The sequence below is a fragment of the Girardinichthys multiradiatus genome, chromosome 2, assembly GCF_021462225.1.
Source record: "Girardinichthys multiradiatus isolate DD_20200921_A chromosome 2, DD_fGirMul_XY1, whole genome shotgun sequence".
Lineage (NCBI taxonomy): Eukaryota > Metazoa > Chordata > Actinopteri > Cyprinodontiformes > Goodeidae > Girardinichthys > Girardinichthys multiradiatus.
The window spans coordinates 7841817-7867487 of record NC_061795.1 but is presented as its reverse complement, the minus strand read 5'-3'; the positions used below and the strand labels follow the sequence as shown (position 1 = coordinate 7867487).

Here is a 25671-nt window from a genome sequence, read left to right as displayed (position 1 = left end):
AAAGTGGCCATTGAGTGTATCTTAGTTATGGTAACTTATGTTGTTGTTTGTTATGATCTGAGCAAGGGGGGGCATGTGGATATTGAATAGGAGTGGGCCCAAAATGGAACCCCCTGCATGTGATTTTTATCAATTCCAATGTAAAGTTACCTATTGACACAAAAACGTTCCTGTCCCTCAAGTAAGAGTCAAATTACTCAAGTGATGTACCAGAAAGACAGAGTCGGTTTTCCAGGTGCACAAGTAATATACAACATATCAACAGTGTTGAATGCTGCACTGAGACCCAATAATACAAACACCGTGGTTCTTCCACAGTTCACATGTATGATAATGTCATTGAACACCTTGACAAGGGCAGTCTTGGTACTGTGGTAAGTACGAAAATCTCAGTGGAAAACGTCAAGGTGGCTGGGCATTGTTAAGAAGGTATTTAACTGTTGAAACAGACTGTGTGAAGAATAAATTAGATTTAGATGGGGTGCGAGTTGGGTTTTAATCTTAAGTAGGTTTTTCAAGTTTTCAGTGAAATCCAGGAGAGGAAAGTCTGCGCTGAGCGTTGAAAGAGGGCAGGGTCTGGGAGGAAGCAGAGATATTGGCTTGCAAGAGGTACAGTAAAGAGGATCCTTATCTCTTTTATGCAATAAAGAAATACAGGCCTTATTAAATTAAGCTGGGAGGGAGACAGAGTGAAATGAATCAAAAACACTTTAAATAAAAAGGAAGTTAATTATATAGAGAATTTCTTGAATAAAATCTGATGGGCAGCTGTCATGGCCATGGGCCTTTCTGCCCTGCATTCATGTTATTGGGGTAATGACTTTATAATGCGACAATGCTTTTACATCATCATCATGTCACCTCTGCTAATAATATAACTGCTCACAGAAGTTCATTGGGTTCCTTTTTGTATACTTCTTCAAGAGAAAACTTTGTACCTGTATTAGGGCTGCAACCAACAATTATTTTGCTAATTTATTCATCTGTAGACTATTTTTTCGATTAATTGATGAATAATTGGATAGCAAAAGGTGCTTGTTTTTCATCGTAAATGCAAAATGTATATATTTTTTATCCAATTTTTTGATTACTTAATTAGTTGACGATTATGTCAAGAATCGATTCATTCCGATTTTTGTTTCAGCCCTAATTGGTAGGGCAAAGCTTTATAGAAACCAGAGATCAAAAGCTGGCCACAAAATTTTGATTTTACTAGTAAAATTTAGTAAGTGTAGAATTTACTGCCACCTTGGGTTATTTTAGGCATACTGTTTTTCTCAGCTGGCCTAATATCATGTGAGACCTGTGTCAACATCAAGAGGATTGTCTCCTATAGAGTATGTATGCTATTTAAATAGGATTTTCATACATGTAGACCCAATTTAAGGTGGAAGGAAAGAATGACAGCAAACATACAGTTTTGAGGCATGACAGTCTGTCCTTGGTCAACTTCAGAGAAAATTATGTTTGGAGAAATCTTGCAAAAGAAAACAATCCTGTGTACCAATGAATCTGGCTGTGTACTCTCATTGCTACATGAGAGATTGGTAGAACTGAGAATTTGTGCATGGAAACAGATGCAAAGACAACACACTAAAGCAGACAGTGTGGGAGACGACACCAGACTGCAGAAGGCCGAGCAAAAACAAACAAACTAAAAAGGCAGTGCCATGTGGTGTTGGCTCTGTTCAAACCTTCAGCCTGTTTGCACATATTACATCACAACTATAGATACATATTACACACTCTAGTTCTGAAAAAGGTTGTTGGAGCTGAAGGTTTGAAATAACAAATACATTTTTTTCTTCAATACTCTTGGCAGATTTCTTTTATTTTTTTAATTGTCTGTTTTGTTTTCTTCCATCTGTTTCCATTCTTCCATTTTTTCACTTCTCTGGGTAACATTTATTTACAAGTCTATTTAATTCAATTATGTTTAAGTACTTTTTGAAAATGCCAATATTTTGGCAGGTATTAAACATAATGTTTATTATGCCTATATTTCCTCATTCAAAATGTTTTTTTATTGATTTAATGTAATGCTCTAATCCTAAATGTCATGTTTTCATTAGCTCAAAGCAGAAAATCATTATTATTAACAGAAATGATGGCTTTAAAACAGTCTTTGTTGAATGAATCTATATAATGTGTTTCACTTAGCAAATTGAGTTCCCGAGATAAATCAATTCTATTAAAGAAATTCTAAATAATAATCATATTTATTTAATTTGACTGTAGTGCCAATTCAATGCCAAAGGGATATTAAGTTTTTCTCTAAAGAGTCATTAATGGCTTTGGGCAGGTAGGATCTCCTGTTGCGGTCAGTACTACAGTAGATTTGAAGAGGCCTCTTACTAAAGACACTGATGTTGTACGACAGTCTCATGAAGTGAATGCTTAGGGTTATCTATTATGTGCATTATTTTTTCAAGCCTTCGTCTTTGCAAAGTCAGTTCCTGAAACTCCAGGATAGATCCTAAAAATCCAGGTTGCACTCAGACACCTGCAGAGAGACCAAGTGGACCCTAGAGGGTGAATCAGATAATGCTGTTTTCATCATATAGGCCACATGGTTGAGTGATCTGGAGGACATATGAATTAGGTCTTACACACCAAAAGTTTTGTTTTAAGGGAACATTAATCCAACTATACAAAAGTTGTTTTGTTATTTTCCCAAGAATATTGCTAAAACTCTTCTTCCAATGATCCTAATATCTTGTTTGGTCTTGACATTGGGAAGTAATTGCTACAGACCAGGGAACAAAACAAGTTTCTTTGTCAGGAACCATGCACATCTACAGTACAGAAGTTTGGACACACCTTCTCATTCAAAGAGTTTTCTTTATTTTTGCAACTATGAATATTGTAGCTTCACACTGAAGGCATCAAAACTATGAATTAACACATTTGGAATTATATACTGAACAAAAAAGTGTGAAACAACTGAAAATATGTCTTACATTCTAGGTTCTTCAAAGTAGCCACCTTTTGCTTTGATTACTGCTATGCACACTCTTGGCATTCTGTTGATGAGCTTCAAGAGGTAGTCACCTGAAATAGTTTTCACTTCACAGGTGTGCCCTGTCAGGTTTAATAAGTGGGATTTCAAGCCTTATAAATGGGGTTGGGACCATCAGTTGTGTTGTGCAGGAGGTGGATACAGTACACAGCTGATAGTCCTACTGAATAGACTGTTAGAATTTGTATTATGGCAACAGAAAAACAGCTAAGTAAAGAAAAACGAGTGGCCATCATTACTTTAAGAAATGAAGGTCAGTCAGTCCAAACAATTGGGAAAACTTTGAAAGTGTCCCCAAGTGCAGTCGCAAAAACCATCAAGCGCTACAAAGAAACTGGCTCACATTAGGAAAGGAAGACCAAGAGTCACCTCTGCTGTGGACGATAAGTTCATCCGAGTCACCAGCCTCAGAAATCGCAGGTTAACAGCAGCTCAGATCAGAGAACAGGTCAATGCCACACAGAGTTCTAGCAGCAGACACATCTCTAGAACAACTGTTAAGAGGAGACTGTGTGAATTAGGCCTTCATGGTAAAATAGCTGCTAGGAAACCACTGCTGAGGACAGGCAACAAGCAGAAGAGACTTTTGTGGGCTAAAGAAAACAAGGAATGGACATTAGACCAGTGGAAATCTGTGGTTTGGTCTGATGAGTCTAATTCTAACAGTCTATTCAGTAGGACTATCAGCTGTGTACTGTATCCACCTCCTGCGCAACACAACCGATTGTCCCAACCCCATTTATAAGGCTTGAAATCCCACTTATTAAACCTGACAGGGCACACCTGTGAAGTGCAAACCATTTCAGGTGACTACCTCTTGAAGCTCATCAACAGAATGCCAAGAGTGTGCGGAGCAGTAATCAAACCAAAAGGTGGCTACTTTGAAGAACCTAGAATATAAGACATATTTTCAGTTGTTTCACACTTTTTTGTTCAGTATATAATTCCACATGTGTTCATTTATAGTTTTGATGCCTTCAGTGTGAAGCTACAATATTCAGTCATGAAACAAAGAAAACTCTTTGAATGAGAAGGTGTGTCCAAACCTTTGGTCTGTACTGTACATGTAAATAACTATTCATTTCAATACATTTTCATTTCAAAAGATACTTTGTAGGGTTACAAATTGTAATTTATGGAACTGCTGTAAGGTTGTTAAAACTAGAGTTGGCAGACATGTGGTTGGCACCTTGAACCAGACATTAGGAGTATTATCTACTGCAGCTAAGACGTCGACTGGTCAGAAGCACCCAAAAGCACTGAAATTTTAAAAAATCTGAACTAATCTGAACTAAAAAATAACTTATTGGCAGAAGAAAAGGGGAAAGTAAAGTTCTAGCTTTCTGAACTCTGAGCTGTCAGAGGGACTACACAAAGACAAACAGGCATATTATAACTATCAACATGTGCCCAAGTGCACTCGGAGGCCATGTAACAAACATTGGTCCACAGTTCAGAGTGATAGTGGAGTCTAATAAAGAATGTTGCCTGCAGTCATGCCACAAACAAGCCATTTTTATAAGAGAGATTTAGCAAACAAGAGTGAAGCAGCCCACAGCTTTCTTTGTAAGTACTTGATCTGTATGAAAACTCAACAGTCCCCCATCCGCTCCCTGCCTGATAGCCAAGACACTGCTGCCGCCGTCTCATGGTATTAGTGCTGCCTGGATTCTCAGTAAAAACAGATTCCTTAAAATTCAAAAGATTGCTCTGGGCTTCCATAGCTTCTTGCAGAGCGGAGGCTCAATAAAGCAGCCAAAAAGCTTGTGGCCTCACTGAGAAGAAGAAACTGCTCATTTCACACTGGCCTCTTTACGGCACAGCAGGAAATGGGCTTTAAAAGCTGGATAGATACTGCATGACTTTACAGCATTCGCTTTGTGCCAGAACATTGTGTCAGTGGGGATGTGACTAGTGGAGTGGATCATATTTTGAAATAAACATATCACCTAAAGTCAGTGACACTGAGCAAAACAATGAAATAAGTGGATCAGATTTGAGGTGCAAATGGACACTACTTTTTAAACTTAGATTAGAGGAAATCCAATCTCCTTTACCTCAGAAGGCTATTTTTTGTTCTGTTGAGTTTTTCTTTCCTGCACACTACCATTTAATTAGCCTCTGAAAGATTTCAGTTGATAATTCTCCACATTCATTTTGACCAATTATTTTTCTTCCTTAATTTTATGCCAGCTGGGCATGTTACAACTAGAACATGCCTGACTAATGCAGTGTAACCCTCAGGAACCCTTAGGAAAACGCAGACGTACTTATAGTGGGAAGCTCTTGTCCAGTCCCTGGTTGCAGGTATTTGCCACTGTTGCTTTACTAATAAAGAAATTACAAAACTAACCAAGCCCTGCCAAGACAACCAGAACCCAAGAGCTGAAACTATCTGTCTTAAATAGAAATGCTTGATTTTCTTTAGCAATTTCCCTGTTTTGTACAGTGTTAAAAAGTCATCATAAATGACACTTTCTTATCATTGCAGAGTTTAGGGATTCTCTAGCGCTGTTAGAGACACAGCCCCTTAAGTCACAGAGACTAAAAAGAAGATCCCTTTATCTGCTGTCTGCAGAGATGTGAGGCCAAACACTCTCTGATCTCCCAATGCTGATCGAATCTCAACACCATCCATTCAAATTCCTTTCCCTACAAGCAACTTTTTGCCAGATGTGGGCTGGATAAAAGGATAAAATCCTATCTGATGGGTCGTTTGTCATAATTAGCTTTCTATTGGTCTAAATCCGTTCAAAATTTAAGTTGGAGAATAAAGTCTCAACTATTGGATCAGAATTTGTCCAATTTATTGATGCCACCTTTTAAATAAATATTGGCAAAAATTATAGAAATGTGAGAAAAGTGTATTGTTCAAACAACACTTAGCTTATGTGACCTTTCCAGGCTTGACCATGGATGCAGACATTACAGGATAAATTGCACTAATCAGATATTTTTACTATTTTGAAAATGTAACTTCGACTAACACTATAATACCTTTTAGGATTATTACAATATATATTATTGTACTTGGACACTAGCGGAATAAGTTCTGAAAAAAAGGAGTGAACTGTTGGGATGGGGGCTAACAGGCAGGATGAGATGAGTGTAGATCTGAGCAGGGTGAGCATCTGTGTTAAAGGGGGTTCTACCGACAACAACAAGGCCCATTACCTGAAAGCTCTATGATTTGACGATGCAGTTTCTACTAAGACGGGTGAAGTTTTCCTGACTTTCAAAACCACTGTTATACTGTTCTGTTTTAGTGAAATCCAACTGCTGTTCCATGGGATTCTCTTATTAAACCAATAATAAGAAATCATAAAAGGTCAACACTGACTAACTATTTCATTCTCATTAAAATAATCCAGAAATTGTAATTGTAAAGTGCATTGCTGAAGGTTGATTATGTCAAAACTTTTAAATTTAAAACTTTTATCCTATAAAATGGTTGCATGTTTAAAAAGTCTTTAATATGTAGAACAACTCGTAGCAAACAAAATGCTCAGTTAAAATTAGGGCTAGGTCTTAAATGCGTTAGTTTCGATTAATTAATTAAAGAAAAAACTGCTTGAAGAAATTTCACAGTGGAATTTAACCATTTGTATGCCATCTGAATTACTGTTTAAATAAGTAAATAACAGATGTCTGAGTGCAAGTGAATGCAGCACAGTGACCTGCGCACTACGTAGTGGCTGCCCCTCCTGTGATTGGCTGGTGTTGGTGAGCAACGGATACCAACCGATGGATGTGGGTTTGAGTTCCTAGTCTGTTTTCCCTACATTCTTCGGTTGCTGTTATTATAGTTCATGTTTAGATTCATCATTCTACCCTTGAGTTTAGATTACTTTCTTGGATTTCTATGTTAGTTGTATTTCCTGATTGATCTGGTTCCCATTGTATATGTCCTTTAGTTCAGTCATTGTTTTCTTAGATGTTTTCCTGTCACTCCATGCTAATCTGTGCTAATTAGTCGAACTCCCTCAGTTCTCCTGCATCCCCGGTGACCATCAGTTTCATATCCATTCTGAGTAGTTCCTCTCATAGTTTACTGGTCCATTCTCCTCTTTGCCTCTGTTATTTATAATCCCTGGTTTTCTGTTATCATCACGGGTTCATATTGCCAAGTTCCTTGATCCTTGTGTTCCTGCCTGCCTGAGTTCCGTTTTAAAAGTTTCAGTTAATTTATTATTTAAAACCTTTCAACTCACCATGCGTCTCCCTTTCTACTGCTCGTGCTTCGGTCCTGCAAGACCCGCACTTCCCATGACAGTTGTGATCGAATTAATTTGTATCTCAGGAAATAAAAGCGCAAAATATGTTTTCTCGTACTCGTCGTCTTCTGCTTATCCAGGAACGGGTAGCGGGTCAGCAGAGACACCCAGATGTCCCTCTCCCCAGACACCTCCTCCAGCTCCTCGGGGGGGAGCCATAGGCGTTCCCAGGCCAGCCGAGAGACATAGTCCCTCCAGCGCGTCCTGGGCCGTCCCCTGGGCCTCCTCCCAGTGGGACGTGTCTGGAACACCTCCCGAGGAAGGCGTCCAGGAGGCATCCGGTATAGATGCCTGAGCCACCTCAACTGGCTCCTCTCAATGTGGAGGAGCAGCGGCTCTACTCCGAGCCCCTCCCCTCCTGGATGGCCGAGCTTCTCAACCTCTCTCTAAGGGAGTGCCCGGCCATCCTACGGAGGAAGCTCATTTCAGCCGCTTGTATGCGGGATCTCGTTCTTTCGGTCATGACCCAAAGTTCCTGGCCATAGGTGAGGGTAGGAACGTAGACCGACCGGTAAATCTAGAGCTTCACTTTTCGGCTCAGCACTCTCTTCACCACAACGGACCGGCACAGTGCTCCCATTACTGCGGCAGCCACACCGATCCGTCTGTCGATCTCCCGCTCCATTCTTCCCTCACTCGTGAACAAGACCCCGAGATACTTAAACTCCTCCACTTCAGGCAGGAACTCCCCTCCAACCTGAAGAGGACAAGCCACCCTTTTCAGGTCGGGAACCATGGCCTCTGACTTAGAGGAGCTGATCTTTATCCCGGCAGCTTCACACTCGGCTGCGAACCACCCCAGCGCATGCTGTAGGTCTTGGCTAGAGGGGGCCAGGGGGACCACGTCATCCGCAAAAAGAAGAGACGAAATCCACTGGTCCCCAAACCAGACCCCTCCGGCCCTTGGCTCCGTCTAGAAATCCTGTCCATAAAAGTTATGAACAGGACTGGCGACAAAGGGCAGCCCTCCAACATGCACCGGGAACAGGTCCGACTTAGTGAGGCAATACGGACCGAACTCCTGTTCCGCTTGTACAGGGACCGGATGGCCCCTAATAAAGGGCCCCCGATTCCATACTCCTGGAGCAACCCCCACAAGAAATCACGAGGGACACAGTCAAATGCCTTCTCCAGGTCCACAAAACACTGGTTGGGCAAACCCCCATGAACCCTGTAGAGGGTATAGAGCTGGCCCAGTGTTCCACGGCAGGGACGAAAACCACACTGCTCCTCCTGAAGCCGAGGTTCGACTATCCAATACCCTGGCGTAGGCCTTACCAGGGAGGCTGAGGAGTGTGACCCCCCTGTAGTTGAAACACACCCTCCGGTCACTACCCCAGTCTGCCAGTCCAGAGGCACTGTCTCCGACCGTCACGCAATGTTGAAGAGGCGTTTCAACCATGACAGCCCCACAACATCCAGAGATTTGAGGTACTCAGGGCGGATATCATCCACCCCCGAAGCCCTGCCACCGCGGAGCTTTTTAACCACCTCGGTGACTTCACCCTGGGTGATGAAAGAGTCCAAACCCGAGTCCCCAGCCTCTGTTTACACCAGGGAATGCGTGATGGCAAGATTGAGAAGATCCTCGAAGTACTCCTTCCACCGCCCGATAATGTCCCCAGTTGAGGTCAGCAGCTTCCCACCCCCACTGTAAACAGTGTTGGCGAAGCACTGCTTCCCCTTCCTGAGGCGCCGGACGGTTTGCCACCACCGGGTTCTGGGATTGTCGTTGCTGCAGGCACCACAGGCCTTACGGCCGCAGCTGTGGGCAGCAGTATTGACAATAGATGCGGAGAACATGGTCCACTCGGACTGTATGTCTCCAACATCCCCCGGAAGCTGGTCAAAGTTCTCCCGGAGGTGAGCTTATTATTATTCTGCTGGGGGACTTCAACGCCCACGTGGGAAACGAGTTGGGGAGAGGTCTCCGACTATCATTTCGGCCTACGGGCCGAGTGGTAGTGCGGAGTACCCGGCCTTCTTGGCGTCCCTGTCAGGGGTGCTGGATAGTGCCCCTCCCGGGGACTCCATTATTCTGCTGGGGAACTTCAACGTCCACGTGGGAAACAACAGTAACACCTGGAGAGGCGTGATCAGGAGGAATAGCCTCCCCGATCTGAATCCGAGTGGTGCTTTGTTATTGGACTTCTGTGCTAGTCACGGATTGTCCATAATGAACACCATGTTCAAACATAAGGGTCCATCAGTGCACTTGGCACCAGGACACCCTAGGCAGGAGGTCAATGATCGACTTTGTTGTTGTATCATCAGACCTTCGGCCGCATGTTTTGGACACTCGGGTGAAGAGAGGGGCTGATCTGTCCACTGATCACCACCTGGTGGTGAGTTGGATCCGCTGGAGGAGGAGAAAGCCGGACAGATTTGGCAGGCCCAAGCGCATAGTGAGGGTCTGCTGGGAACGTCTGGCGGAGCCCTCAGCCAGGGATGTATTCAACTCCTACCTCCGGGAGAAATATGTTTTCTTTAAAGAATAAAATATATTTTTTAAAAAGGCTTTGTTTAGAGCATCTCTCTTTTTCTGTCTATATTTGAGGAGGCACTGAAGTGAGACTACACACTTCCTTTAATTAATATAGATGCTATGGTGGTAGGATTTTATTAACATATTTGATGGAAAACTATTTTAAACACTGCATGCGTGGGTGGGTGTAACTGTTTTTGTAAATATAGAACTCTGGTCATGAAAATTTACGTTAACAGAAACAATTTGAAGCTAGGGATATTCAGCCAGTGAGAAATATTTGATAACGTCCCATTATGAAGCTCCACCTTTACTCTAGGGTTCATCTAAACAGTTACACCTCCCTAGCTGGGCCATTTTCTTCCCACTTTTGTCTGATTTGTTCCTGGTTCGTGCAGTGGAAAAGTAGAAAACTACACTGGTTCCTGAAAATGTACCAGTTGAAAATTATCTTTATTAAAGTTGAACAATGCTTTTGATAGTAAGCTTCACAGATGATTATTATAACAGAATGCCAGCATTTAAAATCAGGCAGAAAATCTATCTGTGGTGCAGTGAGACATCCTGACGAGGTGAGAGAAAACACGTGTCTACTGTTGCTATGCCAACATGCTTTTAATCCAGGAACTTCCTTTGTTTTTACTTTATTGGCTTGTGGTTAATTATGCAGCAGTCAGACTCATGTAGAGGATGTAAAAAAAATCATATTTCCACTAAAATGCAGTGACTGTATAGAGTGACACAGAGAGATGATGAACACTCCTAAATAATGAAGTAAATGACAGAAACCCTGTTCTTTAAGATAAAAAAACATTGAACTTTATCTCCAATAAATAGTCACATGATTTAGAAGAGTATGAAGTGTAAACCTACTGGTTAAATAGAACTAAGGCATTTTGAATGCAAATGCAGCTGAATCTTTATAGTCGGATAAACCACAGCATAAAAAGTTTCCACTAAATCAAGGTATAAGTGGCTATAAGTCATCACAATACAAATTGTATATTTATATTTATACATCTTTATACATCAGGACACAGAGAAAGAAACTCTATGTATCAGGCTTTAAAATAATGTATATCCAACCTGCAACATGACTTATGATACAACACTATCTTTGTTTCCAAAGGTTACCACAAAATGAAGAAGCAATGCATGAAGGCTGTCCCCCATTCATGTCTATACAGGAAAAAAAGTGAAAATAGATTAAATAAACTTGATCAACTAATCTTTAGCCGGTGCAAAAATCTCATATAAAAGACAGAACTACGGCAGCTTGGTGGATGTAGAAAATTTGCTCAAAGAATCCTAAAGAAGAAATATTCTGTCATCCTTCACTTTGTCTTCACTACACATCTTCACAAAAAAGTGTGATTAAAGGCCAATTCTGCTGTTATCTTAATGGGAATTATACAATTGATTATAGATTTGTTATCAATTGTCACAGCCACTGTATATTCACTATTGGTAAAAACATAACGCATGTTCAGTTCCAGGGTTTGAATACCAGGGCATAGTTGGAATAATCTGCTCTTTAACAGGATCAAGATGTACTTAAATGTCACCTCCAATGTATGACCATTAGATTCAACACTTAAGTATCAAAAGAAAGATGAAGATTTAATGCAAAAGCTGCAAGTGAAAAACTATGTACACCCTGGATGCTATGTCAACAGGAATTAAGATGGAAAGTAGCAGCCGGGCGCCATTTAATTGGAGATGTTTTCAGGTGTAAGATTTTACTTTGTTCTGATAGACAATCACCTCACATGAACAAGCACAACAAGAGATAATTATGTTTCACAGCAAATACTTTGGAAGCTAATGGGGAAATACACTTCACTCAAGCAAACAATTAGAAAAGGATGAAAATGGGAAAGAAGCAGCCCAGAGTTTTAAAGCTATTCCTAATCACTTGCCACAGCAGTGGAGTAAGCTTCCCACTGTATGTTCTGAAAAAGGTCCAAAACAATCAACAACACTATATAAAGAGTTCACTTTCACATGTTCAGTCCACTGATTTAACAGGACAAACCAACCCACAGACCTGAACACACGGGCTAAACCTAGAATTAACACACCAAGTTTCAGCAGCTAGTGAGGTAATAGAAACCAGGACGTGAACTTGGTATTGAATAGAAAAGCAATCAAAACTGACCTCATCAGACTGATGGTAACTTGGATTGTCCATACGTTTTTTGGATGATGGCGTGTCAATTCTTACATGCCTTTGGGACATTTCCTCCCCACAACCTAGCATTTAAAGTAATGTCCTACGATTAACCTCTAGTCTACAGAAAGGCAATGAGGTTGGATGAGTGAAATAAATAATATCTACCAGCAGGAAACTGGTGAAAATTGTTTAGGTCTGATCAAGGGTCATAATCTGGCTAGTTGGGTGGAGATCTGTGTTCCAAGAATGCAGAGAAATCCTTGCAGGAGAAGAAGCTGCTAAGTCTAAGTGGCCTACTTTTGCACCTGTTGGAAATGCACATAAGGAACAACCCAGGCAAATAAACAGGTTCTGGGAAGTTCAGGTTAAAAAATGCTTCAGAACCCTTAGCTTTAAGGGGCCTTATTACACCTGTATTATCTCACCTTAAACTCCAGCCATTTTCCATACTAGCACTGAGGTACACAGATAAGGCTTCAACTTTAGCATGAGACAGAAGAAGGTTCCAGTGCAGAATAAGACCTTTTGTCTTCTTCTACCTGGAAAATCTCATCTATCTACCAATATGGACTAGATGAACATCCTTCAGGTCCAACTTCAGTCTGATCATTACCCCAGGTTTAAAACATGAGATAAAGTCATGTTTATGTTGCACCAAGATCACTTTCAGATTTCCTACAATCACTGGACATGACTCAGCTGGGCACTGCTGCGTGAAATACAAGTTAACGTTTCCATCAGATTCTGCATTTCTGAAAACCTTCCAAATGAACCATAATTTGTGAAAATAGAGGAATGCGTCTCTGAAAGCACCATACCAGACCATTGTTCTACTTCTCTTCATTCTGTATCGCTCAGACTTGGCTTCCTATACATAACCAACTACACTGAATATCTTCAGAGTCTGAGTACAGACAACTGTTTAGTGATCTCTGATATACTTTAGGATCAATTATTTCTTAAAATGGAAGAAGATAAATCTGAATCAGAGTTCTGCTGATTCTTTGTGACAAAGATTGCTCTTAAACTGACAGTCCGGATCTTCCCAGTGGAATTCCTTCCCATTGACATGAATCACCTTTTGGGTGTTATGGTTTCTTTAAAGTGTTGAACTTCCTCCTTTCTTCAGTTTGAATTTGGACACAGAATTTGATTTCTTTACAGTATAGGTTCATAAGGTTTTATTAATCATCCTAAAACACTTCATTTTGAGTGTTCACCATCATCTGAACACACACGAGCCTTTAAATATCTAATGGAAAGATTATAAACCACTTCTTGTGGCCGTTTTAATTTCCTTCGCCCCTAAGGGGGGGGGGGGGGGGGGGGGGGGGGGGGGGGGGGGGGGGGGTTAGTGTAATCTTATTAAATGTAAATGTCATTCATTCACTTTTCCATTTTAAACTTTTTTGACTGAGGAATTATTTGAGCACAATATTCATTAGGGTAGATGAATAACGGAATCATTTTTCCCCAGTTTTTGGTGTTCTAGGTCTGACTCTGCTCTTCTCTTGTCCTCCGCTTTTTCTGCACCCACAGCAGATTATGCTGTGATGATGAGGTACAATTTTGTTTACTTTATTGATATTGTGCCAGTTCACAACAACTGTTGAGGCAATTTACAGACAGGTCAAACCGGTTCATACCTACAAACATGAACTGGACCAAGGTAAGAAAAAAAGACTGGACAGATAATAACAGAACAAGGAGGCAACTCTGCAAGACATTCAGTGTAAATATTAAAGAGAAAAGTCCAAAGTAATATTTAAAAGTTCACATGTCCTTCTTTTCAACATTTTTGTAGCCAGTTTATCTTCTTGTGGTTCTCTAATTTTCTCTTTTTACTCGTCTGCTCTAACAGAAGAAATGTTCTCTGTTTTAATGAGTACTGAAGCAGAATTTCAGACCCCCTTATTTAGACAAGCTGCATAAAATCTGTCCAGCCTGATCCTAGGAAGAAGGCAGCTCAGCTCTGCTGGTTCTGTGGCAACAACTCCTCCATCGGTCTCTGCCCCACTTTGAATGAAAAACACCCAATAACTGGGTGACTGGATGCCTCTATGCAAAAATACCCTTTTTGGTTGTTTTTTTTGTCTCCAACTCAGAGTCAACACTGTCAGCTTTTATAAAGAGGACACTGGTTGTATGAAAGAAATGCAGGCAAATTAGCTTGTTATCTGAGGTAAACATATAAATATACTTATTACAGTATTTTAGGGGCTTGATGCATGTTTTCCATAGGTTTGTAAATGTGTTCCATTATAAAATCCTGTGATATTCAATACAAATCTGGAGCCTCATGCCTGTTTAAGTTTTACTATATTTGTCAAAACTAACAAAATAATAATATATGATTCTGAATGAAATTTTTCATCAGTTTCAGATTTTAAAAGCAAATACTGAAATAAATGTCAATGTCTTGTTGAAATTGTTGAAATGCAGCAGTACTTCAGCCAGACCAACCCAGTGAAAAAACAAAAAAGTCTTTGTCATTTAATTCTATTCTATAGCTTACATCTACAGTGAAGCCGTTAAATACACACGTATTTAATGCAGGACAAGAACTGGTCCGAACATTTTAGCAAATGTTATGATCTTGTTTTAAAGTAAAACATGTATGAGAAGCAGGGAAGAAAGAACAGATGAGCCCTAAAAGTACCTAGAGGACAATGTCAGGACAACAGCAGTTGCTGTGTGGGATTAGCCTTGCAGTAAGGGGTTCCGGAAGCTGCTTTCAATGGCTGTTATTTGGTTATTTGTCATTTTAGGCTTATTTGTCATTATTACAGGGTGGCAGCCCTTGCAGGCAAAAGGAGAAATGATTTCCTTCTTTCCTGTCCTCCTTCCTTCTCCACAGGGCTAGACGGATGCTGAGAGTAGATTATTGTCAGGCAGTAGCAGGTGAAGATGACGATGGAAGCATTCCATAAGAGACAAAGAGACAAGTGTTTGTCCTCATCTAGAGGACAGAGGTTATCTCATTCTATTGTTCTGGTTGCCTTAGTACAGCTTTATTCTAGTATTCTGGAATATGATACAGATTTTAACCAAAAATGTTTAACAGGATAGGTGCTACATAACCTGGTTACTGAACAGTCAAAGCTGCTCCTACAACCTGACATTAACTCATCTGAGATTATCACATTCATTGATGCACTCAGTGCTTTTTGGTCCATATATGTTTTTCACCATAAAATCAAACGTTTTCCCTGGAGAGGAGGGAGTTCTTTAGAACCTTTCTGGCCTATTTCACATCTGGGTAATGGGGGAATATTCCTTATAAACTTGTCCACGTCTGAACCAAGAGTCACAGCCTTCTCGGTGCTCTGTAACCTTCCCCTAACTATTGATAGGAGAGCCCAGCTCAGCCAAGGTCAGTCGGGGAGGGGTCTTCTGTAGTGAAACGCTTCTCACTGCAAACAGTGAGGTCCGGCTTGCTCAATTCTAAGGAGGAAATTCCCAAACACCTTTGCCCCCAGTAGATAACTTTATTATAATTTTCAAAATGTAATTAATTTAGCAGGACCTTTAAGACATTTATCACTTTAAACCTTTTGTAATTTTTGATTTTTGCTTTTTAGGCCTTTGGATATATATTGTGTTAATTTTATGCTTTTAGGCCCGTATTTGTTTAAGGAGGCAACTTCTTGGAACTGTTCTGACCCATTATACGTCTAGATTATGGGGGAATATTCCTTTTGAAATCACTGTTATTTTCATCCAGTGATGTAATTGTCATTTTCATCACTGAACTTGAACCAGAAGAACTAGACTTGAACCAGAAGACCTGAGTGGTCTAGAAGGTTGATACAACAACCATAAATATTTGATGTATTTTGGTGCTAAGCCATTCGGTGACTTATAAACTAACAGAAGTATTTTAAAGTCTATTCTCTAAGTATAGGAAGCCAGTGTAGGGAGCTTGGAACTGGGCTGATGTTCTCTACTTTCTTAGTTTAAGTGAGGACGTGGGCAGCAGAGTTGTGGATCAGGTGCAGCTGTCTGATTATCCTTTTAGGCAGACCTGTGAAGACACTGTTGCAGTAATCAATTCTACTAAAGATAAAAGCATGGATGAGTTTTTCTATATCCTACTAGGACTTTAGTCCTTTAATTCTTCAGCTGATAGAAGGCCAACTTAGTGATTGTCTTTATGAGCCTCTGAAGGTTCAGGTATGTGTCCAGGACTAAACCCAGATTTCGTGCCTGATCAGTGGTTTCTTGCTGTAGTAACTGAAGCTGTATTCTGACTCTTGATCGCTCCTCCTTTGGTCCAAAAATAATGACTTCAGTTTTGTTTTTATTCAGCTGATGAAACCTATGGCACATCAATGCATTGACTTGTTCTATGCATCTAGCTAAGGCTAGAATAGGTTCATAGTCACCTGGTAACATTTAAATGTAGAGCTGTGTGTTATGTGCATAGTTATGCTAACTTATGCTGTTTGTTATGGTGTGAGCTAGGGAGGGCATGATGATACTGAACAGAATGGGTACCAGGATGGAACCTTGGGGAACCCCGCATGTAATTTTTGTTAATTCTGATGATCACCCAAAGTCCCTGTCTTTCAAGTAAGACTCAAACCAGTCAAGTGCTGTACCAGAAAGACGAACTCAGTTCTCCAAATTACCAGCACTGTAGTTCTTCCACAGTCCGCATTAATGTGGATGACACTGAACAGCTTGAAAATACGGTGTGTGGTAAGCATGGACACCTGACTGGAAGACGTAAAAGCAGCTGGTCATTGTGAAGAAGGTATTTAACTGTTGAAACACAGCTTTTTCAATAATCTTACTGATAAATGGAAGATTTGACATGGGGCTGGTATTTTTGGAAGAACATTTTTCTGGATTATTCTTTTTTTAACAGTGGTTTAGTTTAATATTTGCTATTTTAAAGGCATGGCGGAAAAACACCTGATAAAAGGGATGAGTTCATTATTTGAATCAAATCAGACAATAGGCAAAACATTCTTAGGTTTTTGTAGTTGAGTTGGTAGAATTGTGTCATTTTGTCCAAATTTGTTTTGGTTGGACATGGCATTGTGCAGGGCTTGATACTGATGTACAGACTGCTCCTTTAATCTTTTGAATTTTCTCAGTAGAGTAGAGCTCAGATGCTACAGACAAACAAGGGTTTGTTAACCTGTCAACTGCAGCAAATGAGCAATAATAATGTTTTTGTTGATTTCAAAAAAGAAAGATTGCCTTGCATTTTCATATGAATGTTAATTCTGTAAAGTATCTCTTTATAGTAAACCTCGAGTCCGGTCTTTCACCACCTCGGTTCAGCTTTTCAACACTTCCTTTTTTCACTTCTCACAGGTGGAGCATTTCTCCACAGATATTTCTTCTTACCAGAGACAACCTTCACCTTAATGGGAGCTATGGAATGAATGATGTCTGAAAGTTTAGAAAGGAAGTTATCTACCAGCTTCATCTACTGAGTTACAGGACAAAGTGGAAATGGAAGAGTAAATCTGGTTAAAGGTTTCAGTTGCACTGTCTTCAAAAATGTGTTTTCTTCTAATATTTCTTTGGCTAATTGAGTCAACGGAAATGATGCTATCAAAGATAACAGGAAAGTGGTCAAATAGGGCAACATCAGTTACAAAGATCTTGGAAATGCTCAGACCCTTACTAATGATTAAGTCCAAAATATTTCCCCTGTTGTGTGTTGGCTGTTTAACATGTTGGCTCAAACTAAAATGTTTAGCAGTATCACATAGTTCTTTTTCCTCTTTGTCTTGAGGGTTATCAACATGGATGTTGAAGTCTCCCACAACGATTAAACAGTCATAAACAACACATTTCACAGATAGAAGGTCATTGAAATCATTAAAAAAAAGCTTGTTTTGGATTTCGGAGGCAGGCCTGTAAACTTTCATAAACATAGCTTGAGCAAGGCCCTGTACCCGGACAGCCAGATATTCAAAAGAGTCTAATTTGCCTAGGAACACTTTTTTACACTTTTTTTTTAGGTAGAGACATGTACATTTTTCATAAGCCATTCAATGGACACAAAAGTACAAGCAAATCTGTTGAAGTAAAATACAAAATAGAATGCGTATGGTTTTACAATTTACACTAACTTCCTTCTGTGTTTCTATCTTATTTTTATTTATATAACAAGAGAACAAATGAACAGTCAGACAGTTGAACTATAATAGATACTGCATTATATAAAAGTATGGTTCAACAATGAGACATATTATATCAGAGAATCTTGTTCCTAAAGTACAACCATAACTCCATGTGCATCTTGTCTATGCGTATTATTCTTATTCATTTAATACAAGTATTCAGTATCATTTCCAGCATTTTTGGTTTGGCATGCTTTTCTCATTTATTCCAGCATTTAAAGAATAAGTTCATCTTTAAAATGACAGAGAAGGTTCTTTTTTCCATTTTGTAAATATCCGCTACTATATGAGCCCATTCCTGGATGGTCGGTTTCTTCGGTACACTCCACTTTTTTGTAATAGCTTTTTTCCTTGCTGCTATAAGTATATTCCAGAGATAACCATCTATTGATTGCATTGTTTTACTTCTATAGCCCAGAAACATGGTTTTAAAACATGGTGGAATATAGATTTGGAAAATATGTTTAACTGCGTTGGTAATATCCTACCAATATTTTTGGATAATATGACAATCCCGGAATACATAATGAAGTGCACTCTGGCATCATAAGTTTCTCCAGCATTGGCTGTTTCCTTGTGAAAAATGAGCATTTTGACATGGGGTAATAAAATAGCTTGATACACTTTTACAGCAAAATTCTTTCCAGATATAAGACTTTGACCACCTCCAAAGTGATGCACATATTTGTTCCCATTCTTTATCAGTTATAACAAGTCCTGCTTCATTTTCCCACTTACCCTTGATGATTTTTTTGGTTGAGTGGGTATTAAAATTAATAATAATCTTGTTTATTTGAGCTATTAATCCTGCTGTAAGTTTTGATCTATAAGATTTTGCTAATAGTTCAATCAGTGGATTAAATTGGTCTGTGTTATGTTTGATTTCCTGATTATAATAATTTCTTATTTGTAGGTATCTATAGATATTAGAGGTCAACCGATATATCGGCCGGCCGATATTTTAGGCCAATATTTGAATATTTTTTTTCATGCATCGGCCCATACATGCATGCGCTCGCCGACCCATTAGCTGCATTCAGCAGCCATGCCTTGAGATCACGTGAAGCACATGCTTTGCCGTCCGCTCCCTGGCAGAGAGCAGCAGAATGAGTGGCAACAGCAACAAGGGTAAGTTTTCACCTATTAATGTATTTTTAACTGTCTAATTTAGCTGTATCTGCCCTTTGAAAGTAAGTCTCTGTCTCACTGAGCGGGAGGGAACAGCAGAGTGTGTCTTTTTCACTCTGAGAACGGGCCGAAAAGTTATCAGAGCGAAGTGTTTTTTACTTTATCTTTCACTCTGCCACTAAAATTAGCACGTCAGCGTTGTTTTTCTGAAAAGCTGCCATTGCTGCCTTTTCTTTTCAGAAAATCCACACGTTTTGTATCATTGATTTGAAAGGCAGACTTGCCACTTCCAATATGGCAAACTAGCTGAAGTATTGCAGCAACGGACCAACACATAATTCATTTCAGGTGGTTTCTCTCAACTGCTTTAAGTAGTAAATGTTTGTTCTCTCACTCTCTATCTATATTTTACAACAATAATAATAACCAGCTATAATAACAACCAGCCTTTATCTTATTGCTTGGTCATTGGTGCCCGCAGACGACGAGGAAGCCATACTGTCCAACTCCTGCCAGCCGCCGCCGCTGCAGTCTGGCAGATCATCCGCTTTACTTTGAGAGCATGGAAAATGTCCAACGCGGACTGAAAATGCTACGCAAATTTGTCAAGATCATAATTTCTCAAATTATATTTGTGTCGTGTGCTGACATAAATAGCTGGGATCAGTGAAGCATATTGTTTCTCAAGACCAATCACATAAACATAGAATATCGATGATGTTTTAAAGACATATCTAGTTCCCACGGTTCCTGAATGCAACACCAGGGAATATTTCCTTTAGGCGCCCAATCTGTCGATCATTCCACACCCCATGTCAACTATGTCCCACCCCCACACCAAGGGTAAAAAAAAATTGAATCTGAAAAGTAGTTTTAAACATTTCTTTTTAGTTTTAAAGTTTTTTTTTCAGTTTCAAATCCTTTTTTTCAGTTTCAAAAAAAATGTTTTCAGACAAACTTTATTGCCTCAATTTAACCCCATTGGGCTCAGTGATAATTTGCTGAACTCTGACCTTCAGCTGTCTGGCGAACTCCACGTGGTTATCGTAGACAAGAACATTTGCGATGAGGCTCTCTTTCTGCTTGGAGAAAGAAGACGCTCCTTCGGTGACATTTGGATCAACGATCACTTTAAGCAGAGGGTGAGGACATCTAGTCCCATCCCATACCTAGGAGATAGGGAAAAACACATAGCAGCAAACCACCAGCCCTTTTTAACACCTTGGTCAGAATAAGATGTCAAAGAAGTAAAAAACATTAGGAAAATGATTAAATAACTATTTAAATGTTTATACACTGTTATTTCTAAACACTGTAAATTAGCCCACTTAGGCATCAATGTTTATTCCAAATGACATTATTTCCAAAATAATTTTTTCTGTTATTTTTGTGAATTTCATGTTTTCCAAAGTTAACACATTATTTCACCAACAATGTTTCTGTGGTAGTCATGTGAATAAAGAATAAAATTTCTACAGTTCAATAGAAAATAAACCAAACTTTTTTGGGAATGATTGACATGTTTCTAAAGCTCCTACAATTAACCTGGCCATTATCAATAATTATTTTAATAATTCATAAGCAGCATGCCTTCTTGTGAAACTAACAGGCTAGTGACAGTCCAGGAAAAGGAAGTGAGCTTGACAGTCCCACTGGCCCATTGGCCTGCCCCATGTTAACAAAATCAGCACAAACATCTCTACCACCTGTCAAGCTTGATGGTTGGCACATCTGATTCTAATAACGGCTAAATATTAGAATGACCAACAGCCTCTTTATGAGAACCAACAAATCTGTTCAAACCATTTCAGGATGTATTTGTCCAGTAAACCAATCATTTCTTTCCACAGTTTTATGTATTTAATCTGTCCCTAACCTGAGGCGTTAAGATGACATGAAATGGTCTTCAGGAGAAATGAAGCATAGTTTCTAGGAGCGCTCAGTGTGCCCCTTAATGGATCCGTCTCTATCTTTTTTATGTATTAATGAGCGGTCGTGAAAAATCTAACTCCAAAAACAATGTGACCACCTTACCCTCAGCAGAGTGCAGGTGGTGTCAACTGTTGCTTTGGCCAGCAGTTGGCAGGTTAGGTCGAAGTAGGCACTGGGCTGAACGGCGGACAGAGGGACTGCAGCAGAAACTGATGGGAGCAGAGTCTGGCTGGCAGCCCAGGATCTCAGCTCCTCCACAGTGCGACGGTCATCCTCATCGAAGTGGAAGGTTTTACTGGACGTCCGAGGCTCAACGGCTCCACCCACTGTACCGTGAAATGTCACCACAGAGAAACCTGATGTGTTGACTAGGGTGAGGGAGTTGTTGTATAACTTTACCTGCGGAGAAAAATGCAAGATTAGTTTCAATTGGTGTTTTCAACAAGCGCTTTTTGCTCTGCAACTGGAAGACTTTCATTTTAGGATCAACCTTCCAGACCACTACCTGAGTGGTCTGGCAGTTCAAGTCTACTCTGCATACCTAGAACCAGAATCAGAACCAAACATAAAGGAGCAGCATTCGGTTCTAATGCTCCACTAATCTGGAACAAACTCCCAGAAAACTGTAAAAATGCTGAGTCCCTGAGTTATTTTAAATCAAGGTTAAAAACCTATTTGTTCAGAGTTACCTTTGACTTCTATTAAAACTGTTAACTGAAACATTATTAATTTCAGTCTGTAGTCCAACTTTTCCTAACCTTCCTTTATAAAGCCATTGTTATGTATTATTTTATATTTTCGTATGCTTTCATCATGTAAAGCACTTTGAATTGTCTTGTGCTACAAACTATTGTGCCTTTCCATTTAATCTAATTCAATTCAGTTAGCTGTCACTCATTCTGTTTGTACATTTTCACTCATGCAGTTCATATCTATGAGTCAGTCTAGTTACACACCGTCACATTAAGAACACTGGCAGTATTTTGGGTATGTATTTTATCAAAGACAAAGTCACTAAAAGACCTTGACTCTGTGCATGCGGACAATGTCTCCAGTCTGAAAGATTTTGGGGTGGTCTTCCAGCCTCTCACAGAAGATGGTGCAGCCAATCTTGTGCTCGGACTGATCAGTGATCTTCAGGCAGGAGCAGTAATCTGTGGATACAGAACTCTGTTTAGTTGCTGCTCTGTGGTGGACTTAGAGTCAGGGTTAAGGAAAGAAAAGGGAACAGTTTGGATGTCTCATTTATCTGATCATGTTTTGTCCATTGCTACTTGTACCTAAATTGGTAGTTTATGTGGAAAAGAGAAAGAAAAATTGCAGAACATTCAGTACTTTGAAAAGGGTAATAAAGATTTCTGCTGTTCTTGATTTTTATCATACTGAAATGTTTCAGATCATTAAACACATGGTTATATCAGACAAAGATAACATGAATACAAACGTTTTTAAGTTTTTAAAGGATTAATTTCTTTTAGCAAAAAAGCCAAACCACTTTAGCTATATATCAAAATATAATCACACCTTATGAAATTATGATTTAATTGTGTTTAACTAGGCCTGATTTCTGCCACTCCTGCAAAATCAAGAAATTACTGATGCACAATCTAAATCTTACCCATCTAAAGAACAGATGAGAAACAAAGTCTCTGACATCTGACACAAGCCATTATGGCGCCGTTAGAACCCAGTCACTGTCCACAGACTGAGATGGTAAAAAACCTAAAACAAGCCTTTGATTTTAAGCTGTGCTGAAATGTACAGCTTCCTGGGAGTTTCAATGAGTTAAATAGAAGCTTTCAAGCCTAAAACCACAATACCAACAGTGTGGTGGCAGCATCGTGCTTTGGGTGTGTTTCACTCCCAGCTGCACTGATGCACAGCACGGTGTTAATAATCTTAGTAAGACAAAAACCTTAAACTTCCCCTCAGATCAACAGATGTTTGAAACAAAGACACAAACACTAAGGATAAACTCAATTTCAACCCTGCTAAAAAGTTTAGGTATGTGCTTAAAATCTGGATTACAGCTAAAGTCATCTATAGGTACATCTAAAAAAATTAGAAAATCATGAACAAATTGAATATTTTTGTTTCAGAAATTGAAACTCACATTATATAGAATCATTAGACATAGAGTGAAATACTTTAAGCTTTTGTTTCTTCTAATGTTGATGTTTATGGCTTACAGATCATTAGAACCCCAAATTCTCTCAGAATATTAGAATATTACACAAGATCAATAAAAAGGAATATTTTAAACAGAAATGCCAGGCTTCTGAAAAGATTGTTCATTTCTCTGGAGATCAGCCTGTGGTTCTGCTGAGGTGGTCAGTAAGCCCAACAGGAAGCTGGAAGTACTGTACAATTTCATGCTAGATGGCTGCATTGATTACAGACTTCAGAAAACAGTGGGCTGAAACCAACAGATGACATGGTACTCCAGATCATCCCTGACTGTGGATTCTGTGCCTCTCTACTCTTCCTCCAGTAACTTGATTTCCAAAGGAAATGCAAACTTTCCTTTCATCTGAAGACGACTTTGGATGATTGGATACAGCACTCTGTGAACAACCAGCTTCTTTAGCAATGACTTTCTGTGACTTATCTGTCCTCTGTCCAGTCTGCAGTCTCCCCTATGATTGTGTCTCCTACTGACCCAGACTGAGATCATTTAGAGGCTCAGGAAACCTTTGCAGGTGTGTTGAGATAATTAACTGATTATAGTGTGACACCATGAGTTTTCAATATTAAACTTTTTCACAATATTTTTATAATACTAGATTTTGGGTTTTCGTCATAATCATCAAAATGACAAAAGATATTGAATCTTTTTACGGTATTCATATTTTTTAGATGCACCTGTATATATAATTTCAATCCAGTGTGGAATATAAACATAGTGATGTCAACCAGCCAATCCTTATTTTAAAACCTCATATAGGTTGTATCTTATTAAATGATCATTTTATGCCCCAAGAGAGGTTCACAAGTATCATTAACAGCTAAAAACTAATAGGAAAACATAATTAATTCCCATGATGACACATCTGTATATTGTTATTTAAATCACAAACACTGAAACGTTTTAATATTGAAACCTTACAGGATTATCTGTGTCTTTGTCTGGGAAACAACACAATATTACTCAAAATACCTTTGTTGTGAGGAGTGAGGCAAATAAGGATAATAGCAATAAACACCAGAACCATCAGCTGGAATTTTCTCGTTCAGACTTGTTTTTAAGGCTGAATTAATAACTAGCAAATACACGAAAAAGATGGTGAACATGACCAGGATGTATCCACTTTTAATGAAGTCATCAGTAGTCATCGTCACATTAACATTTAGTACCAGGATCCCATACACTTCCTCACAGAACTACAGATGATCACTTGTTTGGTCTAAGAGGTGTTCCAAGATAAGCGGTAAGGTTTCTAACTGACCTGTGCCACGGCTCTTAAACGGCTGTTTGAAGAACACCACCACACCATAAACGTTCACAACAGATTCATTCTTCAGTTCATCCAGTCGTACATATGTGTACTTTGGAGACTTGACCATCTTGGAACCCTGAAAAGAAACACAATGCATTAGAGAGCTGGCAGCCTCGGGCTAACATGAGCTTTTCCTCATGCCTATGATCATAGTCCTTATCACACAGTATTTAAAGGAAGGGTGTTCTTTAGGGAGGGGATCAGGCATTTTTATCTTATCACAAACCTGGTGAGAGCAGTGAAGAAACAGAAGACTCCCCTTCTTATTTCAGGATTCTGCTGATCACTATGTTATCTCTGCCTCTGACAGTTTTCTTCCTATATATAATCTGCTCATATGATGAACAAGCAGGGTGGACAGTCATAGACAAGAAGGTTTAAAAAATGATGAGCTGTCATTTGTCCAGTTTGATCCTTATATTGCTCTGAATGTGAATGTAAGGATTTCATTCATACAAATTCAGTTTATAGCTTAAATCAGAAGATGTGCGGAGTCCCAACCTCACAGAGCACTGCTCATTCTACCATCTGAAAATGGAGGACCTGCAGAGATCCACAGCTCAGATGGGAACTTCTGTTGTCCTAAATGCAACACAGTGTGGAAGAAAACGAACACTGCACTTTATTCTCAACACACTATTCCCAAAGTAAAGCATGGTTTAAACATCATGCTGGGACAGGGACAAGGAAACTGGTCAGAGTTGATGGAAGGATGGATGGAGGTCATTCCTGGAGGGAAACCTGTTATTTCAGTATAGAAGACTACTGAATCAATATCAGGAACTTCCCAGCTGTTGGCTGGATATAGCAATCAAGTAATGTTAAAAACCAAAATGATAAATGTGCTAAATAAAGCCAGGGGGTATTTAGGAAAGATTACTCAATCTAAATGACTAATTATGTTTAAAAGAGGGTGCAAAATGTTTTTACACTAAAACTTTGCATTGATTTAAGAGTAAAGTAAGAAATATGTGTATACAATGAAGCCCTCAATATTTATTACGTATTTACAATGTTTAC

The 25671-nt window shown here is 39.5% G+C and overlaps 1 protein-coding gene across 5 annotated transcripts in view; it reads right to left on the bottom strand.

Moving 5' to 3' along the window:
• The window catches only part of pot1 (protection of telomeres 1 homolog), a 118571-nt gene that overhangs the window by 38353 nt on the left and 54547 nt on the right, over positions 1-25671 (bottom strand). For all 5 annotated transcript variants that reach the window (XM_047388409.1, XM_047388399.1, XM_047388390.1 and 2 more), the window contains 4 exons: positions 24601-24727; positions 22178-22308; positions 21257-21553; positions 20236-20391 (listed from right to left, as the gene is read on the bottom strand). In XM_047388409.1, coding sequence (XP_047244365.1) covers positions 20236-20391; positions 21257-21553; positions 22178-22308; positions 24601-24727 — 711 coding nt within the window. The remainder of the gene's footprint in view (positions 1-20235; positions 20392-21256; positions 21554-22177; positions 22309-24600; positions 24728-25671) is intronic.